Here is a 9013-nt window from a genome sequence, read left to right on the forward strand (position 1 = left end):
GTTCTGTATGCCGTAAACCAGTTTTAAACCCATGTAAACTGGCATGAAAAATTGTTAATGAATCTGTTCGAAGATGTATATTACATGTTATTGCATCGACACATTTCTTTCCTTTAAAAAAGAACATTTATAGAAAACCCTGTATTATGGCTGGTTAACCCATTCTTTTCCCCCATACTGCAGCTCTGGTTGAGGACCTACTGAAGACTCCAGTGGTGAGAGTTGCAGGGGCCGGCTGGTCTTCGTGGGAGACCTGGTCTAGCTGTTCTCAGAGCTGTGCCAAGGGGTACCGGACGCGCCGGCGCACCTGCGCCACTGTGGAGGGCAAGAGCTCCCCTGTTTCCTGCCGCGGCTCCCCCGTAGAGTACCAAGACTGCAACGTTCAGGCCTGCCCTGGTGAGAGCAGAAACACAGTACACTTACTGCAAACTGTGTGTGTGTGTGTGTGTGTGTGTGTGTGTGTGTGTGTGTGTGTGTGTGTGTGTGTGTGTGTGTGTGTGTGTGTGTGTGTGTGTGTGTGTGTGTGTGTGCGCACGTGCGTGCGTGTGTGTGTGTGTATTCAGTGTTACTGTATCGTTGCAGCATTACTGTCTGTAAGGGAATACTTTTTTGGGTAACGCTGTAACCTAAAGCGTTAGTTTTGCAATTAAGAGTACTCGGTTACTTTTCTAAAATAATGGCATTGCTTAGTTACATTTATAAGACCTATACTTCCCTGTTTACTGTCAATATTCCAGGATGACCTCCCACTTGGGTAATGACGCCCCCTGGCGATCATTCAGAGAAACTACTTCAGCTCCCGTACTAACGTAGGTAGGAAGGGCCTGTCACTCAAACCGGAGTGACCCGCCTCCAGGCTATATAAGCCCCCGGAGGCGGAAGTAACATCCTCTTTTCACTCTCTGCGATATCACATTCAGATAAGTTGAAACTCAGCCTTGTATTATTATTCTTCGCGCATTAGCCTAAAGCGGTGGCATTAGGAGTCGCCCACTGGCGAGTGTTGAATTAACCCGTACTTAAGAATACTTATTCTTGTTCCGTCCTAAATCGACGGTTATTTCCTTTTATAACAAAGGATTATTACTGCTTGTTCAGGCCTCCGCCGAAGCAAGCGTGGCATAGCATTAGCCGTTAGCTTGTTAGCTCGTCTGCTATTGTTAACGTTAGCTACACTGCTTACCGCTTGTTCAGGCCCTGCCCGAATCAAGCGTGGCCTAGCCTTAGCCGTTAGCTTGTTAGCTCGTCTGCTTCTGGTTAACTCTATCTACAGTGCTTCGCCATGGATCCTCTGGCCTTCCTGCCGAGGCAATGTCCAGGCTGTCCAGGACTCATCGACGGACAGGATCTTCACCATCTCTGTGTCGGCTGCATGGGCGTTGCACACGCCTTCTCTGCACTGAGTCCTCAGGGGAGAGCAGGACCTTTCTGTGACTGCTGCGTGGCCTACGACCACGATGTACTGATACACCGGTTCTTCCTAGCCAGGGCAGGCCTCGGGGCCTGCGCTCCACCAGGTGGGTCCACTGCTCTCAACCCCACAGCCCATTCTTTCCTTCCCCAGGCGGCCCGCACCGTTGGTCAAGGTGCGGCGCTGCCTTCCGGAGATCCGCTTGACAACCAGCGCGCCATTCCAAGTCAAGATGGCGCCGTGCTACATGAGACACCGCCTGCCGCGCAACCGACCGCAGCTAGCTCCACTGTCACTGGAGCTGGCGGGTCTGGTGAAGTCGCCGCTAAGAAGGCGACCAAGAAGGCTAACACCCAGACGAAATCTCCGGTAGCCTTTTCCCCTTCGGGCGCGGTGCCCAAAAAGAAACGCTTGGATGTGACCGTCGGGGACGTCCCCCTCGACGTGAGCATCACCAAAACAGTCCAGACCTTCAGGCGAGAGTCGGACCTGAGCTCCGGTCAGAGCGAGGGTTCTGGTTCTGAATACTCTGGATACACGGCCGAGGAGGAGGAGGACTCCGTCGAGGACGAGGGTTCTCGACTCACGGTCACTGTGAAAGGTAATGCCCCTGCGGATCCAGCACGTCAACTGGACGCCGCAGGGAGCTCCCAGGCCTCCTCAGGCACCACTGCCCCTCCACCCGCCAGTCAAGCGAGTGAAGCGGGAGCAGAGGACGTCGATTCTGCAGCAGAAATGCTGGATCATCTCACAGTCTACATGAGAGCTCTGGCCAGAGTTGGAGAGGAGTTGCCACCTCCTCTCCCCTCTGAAGAGGCCGAGGATGATGATGAAATGCCCGGGCAGGAGCCTTCGGTTCCCGCCCCGTATGTCCTCTCCAGGCTGCCGCTGGTGAAAGGTTTCACCAAGGCCCTCCATTCCTCATGGAAGACACATAAAGACCCCAGGAAGCTGCCTTTTTCTGTGCTGGATTTGGTGGGCGGTGCGGAGGCAGGCATGTCCACCTGCCCTAACCTGGACCACCTGTTGGCACAATCTTTTCTGAGTTCTGTCAGACCCCAGTACAAAGATGTAGGCACGGCTAAGAACGGGCCGTTTGTTGGCCCCGTCGGCACCAACCCGCCGGGGTTCACTGTCCTGGAGGACAAGCTGCAGTCGGACAGGGCTCGTAACGCCTACCGGTCCGCTGCTCTGGCCGCTAAGGACCTAAATCTGATCCAGCTCTTGCTCGCTTCCACCAAGGACCTGGTCAAAGGTCTGCCCACGGGGGAGCACACAGCTGAACTGAACACTCTATTTGACATCATGCTGAAGGTCAATTGGCATGCGGTTAAGTGGATGGGCAGGTCCATGGACTACAACCTCCAGTCTGAGAGAGCCCGCTGGCTCGACTATGTCGACCTCGAGCCTAAGAGGGACGTGGGCGAGAAGCCTCTAGGTCCTCGCGGGGAGATGTACAAGTCTCTCATAAACATGGAGAACAGTCCCACCACCCTCATGGGTGGGGGCTTGGAGCTGCTGCAGGGTAGAGTTACCTTCTTCAAGGCGGCTAAGGACATCGTCGAGTCCACCACAGTGCCACAGGATGAACCGCAGCAAGCTAGGAGGACGTCCCGCTCCTCCCGCGCCAAGGAAAGGGGCCGCTCTGCTTCTTTTAAGAAGCACTCGTCTTCCTCCAGGGGAGCCTCTGCAGCCAGGGCGCCTGACAGGCCCCGCAGCAAGGCTGTGGTTCCCGAGCGCGCTCAGCCGCGCCGCCCGTCCAAGGATGGCAGGCAGCAGTCTTCATACCGCGGTGGCCGCGGTAGGGGACAGCGCAAATGACACTCTGAAGAGGGGAATTGTGCTGGGGCGGGGGTCCGAGGTGTCTCTCGGTCCCCCTCCCCCCAAACGAGGGCGTTTTTCGGTACCCCGTGTCGGGGAAATGAAAATGTTAATTTTGATGCCTCCTGTGTCGGCAATAAACATGTTGAAAGAACAAAGTCTGTCTCTGTCCAACTCTCTCGCACTAGCACAGACGACCCCATCGTGCATGCCTCCTGTAGTAATGATGAAGTCCTGTCAGGACTCGATAATCAATCACAGGTTTTATCAGAAACCAGTAATGTTAATGTCAAACAATTATGTGGTTCCTCAAGCGCGCGAGTGGGATATCCCTCGCGTCGACAATATGAATCCTTTATGCATGCCTCCTGTAAGAATGATGGAGTCCCGTCAGGACTCTTTAATCAGTCAGAGGTTTTATCAACAACCAGTAATGTTAACGTCAAACAATTATATGGTTCCTCATGCGCGCGAGTGGATTTTCCCTCGCGTGAGCGATGCTATGAATTTAACCTTGAGTCAGAAATTCTGTCGGCCTACTATGAGCCCGGGTCAAGGGACAAGCATAAAGGCCTTAGAGCAGGTATTAAACGTAAAAGTTCCTCTCCTGTCAGGGGAGAATGCTTTAGTTGTGGGCGAGTCTGTTTATCAGTCGAATCGCTTTGCTCTTCCTGTCGCTCTATCGAGCCAAAACCGAACGCTTCCGGTTTCACCGGATACGGATTCGCTAGCTCCCCGCTTCCGGTCCGGCCGCAAAAGAGCTCCGCTAGTCAAGCGGTACAATCGGAAGGTGTTCCCACCTTGCGGCCTATTGAACCCCTGCGCTCCGCATCCGGGTGTTCCGGATACGGATACGCAGGTTCCCCACTTCCGGTCCCGCCGCAAAATAGCTCCGCTAGTCAAGCGGTACAACCAGAAGGTGTTTCCGCCATGCGGCCTATTGAACCCTTGCGCTCCGCATCCGGTCGTTCCGGATACGGATACGCAGGTTCCCCACTTCCGGTCCGGCCGCCAAAAAGCTCCGCCGTCACGGAAGCACAGTGGTGGGGTTTCTCTCGCTCAAAACACGCTAGCACGCTGTGCGCGCCAGTGGAAGTTATGCAACCCGAGCCATTGGGTATTTCGAACGATAACCAGGGGTTACAGGTTACAGTTCGCAGACATACCCCCGCTTTCGAGCAGGGTTATTCATACCAGAGCACGTGGTTTAAAAGCAAGTCTTTTGAGAGAAGAGATCAGCTCATTGCTAAGCAAGGGTGCTATAGTGGAGCTGGACAGGACCCAATCCCGCATGGGATTTTGGAGCCGTTATTTCCTGGTGCCCAAAAAGGGGGGGGGGCTACGTCCCATCCTGGACCTAAAGGCACTAAACGTGTACCTGAAGAAGTACGTTTTCAGGATGCTAACAGTACCCACCATGTTACGGTCGGTCAGGCAAGGGGATTTCCACTGTTCAGTGGATCTGAAGGATGCTTATCAGCACGTACAGATTTATCCCCCACACAGGAAATTCCTTCGGTTCGCCTTCGAGGGTCGCCTGTACGAGTATACAGTACTCCCTTTCGGTCTGTCACTGAGCCCGAGGGTTTTCGTGAAAGTGACCGAAGCAGCCATCGCCCCGCTGAGACGGCAGGGCGTCAGGTTGGCGACGTACATCGACGATTGGATGATTTCAGCGAGCTCCGCCCACGAAGTGGCGCGTCACACACAAGTGGTTTTGGCTCACCTGAAGGCCTTAGGTTTCATAGTCAACCACGGCAAGAGCATGCTGACTCCAGCAAGTCGTCTTACATTCATTGGGGTCCTTCTGGACTCATCCGACATGTCGGCCCGTCTCTCAGAGGAGAGGGTGGACAGGTTTCGGGAATGTCTCGACTCCTTTCAAGTGGGCCAGGAGGTCACTTACAGGAGTTGCATGGTACTGACGGGAATGATGGCTTCCGCAGTACATCTGTTGCGTTTGGGCAGGTTTCATATGAGACCTTTTCAAAGATGGATGTTATCACTCGGGATCCCGCCCTCCTTGAAGTACAAGAAGGTTACGGTTTCCCCTTCCTGCGCGATCGCCCTGTCTCCGTGGCTGGTGGAGGGGTTCCTCACCAGCGGAGTCTCGATTGGCGAGGTGGTTTCCCACAAGTCGATCACGACAGACGCCAGTCTCAGTGGATGGGGAGCCACTTTCGAGGGGCGCACAGCGCAGGGGCTTTGGCCTCTGGAGATGAGGGGTCGTCACATCAACTATTTGGAGTTGATGGCTATACTCCTGGCGCTCAAGCATTTCGAGCCTTGGATTTTGCATTGTCACGTCCTGGTCAGGACAGACAATACGACGGCCATGTTTTATGTCAACAAACAGGGGGGCCTGTCGTCGTTGCCACTGGACCGTCTGGCTCGAGAATTGACGGTTTGGTGCTTGTCGCGCCTCAAGTCGATCAGGGCCTCACACGTCCCAGGTCTCCTCAACAGCGGAGCAGATCTCCTGTCCAGGGGAGGTCCTCGCTACGAGGATTGGTCTCTCCACCCCAGGGTGGTGAGCCAGATTTTTCGCAAGTTTGGTCAGCCAGTGGCGGACCTGTTTGCGTCAGCGGAGAATACGAAGTGTCCGTTGTTCTTCGCGGTGAAGGGCAGTCCTCCCTTGGGGTTGGACGCCTTAGCGCACACGTGGCCGAGAGGTCTACTGTACGCGTTTCCCCCCTTCGACTTAATCCGACCCACTCTGGAGAGAGTCAGGAGGTTCGGTCTGGAGATGCTCCTGGTGGCTCCCTACAAGGGCACGTGGAGATCGGCGATCGCCCCTCTCCTTTGCGAACCGGGTTGGCAGCTGCCTCAGTGCAGGGACCTGTTGAGTCAGGCCAGGGGGGAGATCTTCCACCAAGGCCTGCAGGTCCTAGACCTGTGGGTTTGGCACGTGAAAGGTTAAACCTGCTGGCAGCCGGTTTTTCTTCTGAAGTGGTTGATACCATTCAGAGTGCTAAGGCGCCCTCTACGAGGGCGTCTTATGATGGAAGGTGGAATGCCTTTGAGGACTGGTGCGAGTCGCGTGTTCCACCTGTGGTGGCTCATGTGGCGTCAGCCCAGGAAATTCTGGAATTTATGCAGAACCGCTTGAGAAGTGGTCTAGCATTTTCTACCCTTAGGGGGTATTTGGCGGCTATTAATGCCTGTCACCTGGGGGTGGCGGGCAAGGCACCTTCTAAAGTCCCGGAGGTCATCAAGTTCATGCAAGGAGTTGAACGTTTGAGGCCGGTGACTAGGTCTTTGTTCCCAGTTTGGGATCTGCAGGTGGTTCTAGGGGGCCTATGTCGGGCTCCCTTTGAGCCGCTTGTAGGGATGCCTTTGAAACTTTTGAGTTTCAAGACGGCTCTTTTGCTGGCTTTGGCCACGGCTAAAAGAGTTGGTGACCTGCAAGCTCTCTCGGTGTCTGCGGAGTGCATGCAGTTTATGAACAATGATCTCAAGGTGTTGCTCAAGCCTCATCTTAAGTTTGTTCCTAAGAACATGGTGGTTCCTAAGGAGCCTGTTGTTCTTCTGGCTTTTCATCCTCCTCCGGTTGTCTCGGCGGAGGATGAGCGGCTGAATTGCCTTTGTCCTGTCAGGGCATTGAAGGCCTACTGTGACAGGACTGCTGGTTCTAGAGCTTCTTCTCAGCTCTTTGTAGAAATGGGCAATGTTCTTGTCAGAAAGCCGGTGTCTAGACCCACTCTTTCGAGGTGGATTGTGGATGCTATTAGGCTGGCTTACTCTAGTGCGGGTGTGGAAGTGCCGGCGGCACTTAAAGCCCATAGCACTAGAGGTGTGGCTACTTCGTGGGCACTGGCAAAGGGAGTCTCCGTTCAGGAGATTTGTGTTTCGGCGAATTGGTCTTCGCCTTCTACCTTTGCAGCCTACTATCACCTGGATATCGAATCCTCTTCGCTAGCGCATTCGGTTCTGGGTGCAGTTGCCTCCTCTACGTCATAGAGGAGTCGGATCTTCCCCTCCCACAGGTGGGCATGTAGCCACCTGGGGTATTTTGGGGGGGACCCTGTGTTTTCCTTATATAGTGTGTCTTACTTATAAGGCGGACTTGTCCTTTTCATTTAGTTGAATGAGGCGGACTTCGGTCTGTCAGGGTCTCTCCTTATTTTCTCATGCCTTCACACCCAGGTCCGGTGGGCCTGGGACCTTCTGGGTGATGGGTCAAGCCCGTTTGGGCTGTGCTCACCCGTATGAGGGGTGTGTGGGGGTATGAGAGTAGGTTGTGGCTTAGAGGGGAGTTTAAGAATCCCAAGTGGGAGGTCATCCTGGAATATTGACAGTAAACGGTAGGTTCCGTACGGAACCATTGTTTACTTAGATATGGAAGGATGACCTCCCACGTAATGCCCCTCTGTTTCACTGAATGTGGCAGAGAGTGGTATTAAGAGGATGTTACTTCCGCCTCCGGGGGCTTATATAGCCTGGAGGCGGGTCACTCCGGTTTGAGTGACAGGCCCTTCCTACCTACGTTAGTACGGGAGCTGAAGTAGTTTCTCTGAATGATCGCCAGGGGGCGTCATTACCCAAGTGGGAGGTCATCCTTCCATATCTAAGTAAACAATGGTTCCGTACGGAACCTACCGTTCTTTCTGTTGCCACAAAGGAAAAAGAACGCATTTGCATTGTTCATGCAAATTAGCCTTGGTGAAGCCTAGCACAGCTCCACAATAACACTCCGGGTAGGCTGCTGCAGCACTCTTGATTTTATGTTTACCTCGCGGTGGGTTTTAATCGTTCGTAATGCAAACATAATATATATAATAATAAAATAGTTACTTTTCTCATAAGGTAATACTGTGATGTAACAGAATATTTTTTAATGACAGTAATACTGTAACGCAACAAGTTACTTTTAAAAGAAAAGTTACCAAACACAGGGTATATGTATATAAAATAGCCTACATATACTGTATTACAGTAGATGTATATAACCATAGAGGGTATGTGCATGTATAAAGTGAGTGGCAAATCAAATGGCAAAGTGAGTGGCCAAGTGAGTACAACGTCGTTTAACGTTGTTTAATGCAATTAGATGGGACTTTTCTGTTTAGATGTACAGTATGGGCTGTCATGGCCAGAAAGTAGTTTTCTTGCCACTCAGTAGGTGTTCCCGCGGTATGATGATGATGTCACACGCATACCCTCTAGGCTCTAAACATGCCTACAGTGTACAGTACACATGCACATCACACAACAGTTCAATGAAGCTTTTTTCAAACCCCTTGTACACGGTAAGAGTGTAAAGAACACTTAAGCATGATTGTGTTTCCTTTCTTTTTTTTTTACCTACACATACTGTATACACACACACACACAGCGTCACATGCAGGGTGATGTGCACCTGCGAGGCTGCCGTGTGCAGTACTGCCGAGTGCATCATTATCTCCATTAGCTAATGGCTAACAGCAGCGGCAGCTGTGGGCTCATCGCTCGCTGAGGTTTGGTTGCTTCAATCTGCTCATCAGAACATAATAAGCAGACCTGTGCCCGCTGCGCTAATGCACTGACAGACAGCCCACGCTCATTAGGCTGGACTCACTCAGGACAGCTTCTGTACATATTACACACGCAGGAGCGTCACATGGGGGGGGGGGGGGGGGGGGGGGGAGTGGGACTGAGTTACTAGGGCCCAAGGTGGAGGGGCCTTAATTATTTTATACTTTAGCTATTGAAAAATAGCAGATATATTCAAAGAGGTATATATTCATTCGCGGCACTCGGTGCGGCACTCTGTGCTGCGCTGTGAGCTTGTGGATCTGCTAT

General features: G+C 52.8%; 1 protein-coding gene across 1 annotated transcript in view; it reads left to right on the forward strand.

Moving 5' to 3' along the window:
* Positions 1 to 9013, forward strand: part of sema5ba (sema domain, seven thrombospondin repeats (type 1 and type 1-like), transmembrane domain (TM) and short cytoplasmic domain, (semaphorin) 5Ba) — a gene marked incomplete at its 5' end in the record, with an annotated part of 145916 nt that overhangs the window by 118524 nt on the left and 18379 nt on the right. The window contains one exon of the mRNA XM_080752503.1: positions 184 to 396. Coding sequence (XP_080608629.1) covers positions 184 to 396 — 213 coding nt within the window. The remainder of the gene's footprint in view (positions 1 to 183; positions 397 to 9013) is intronic.

Source organism: Nannobrachium achirus (assembly GCF_963921795.1).
Source record: "Nannobrachium achirus genome assembly, chromosome: 22".
Classification (NCBI taxonomy): domain Eukaryota; kingdom Metazoa; phylum Chordata; class Actinopteri; order Myctophiformes; family Myctophidae; genus Nannobrachium; species Nannobrachium achirus.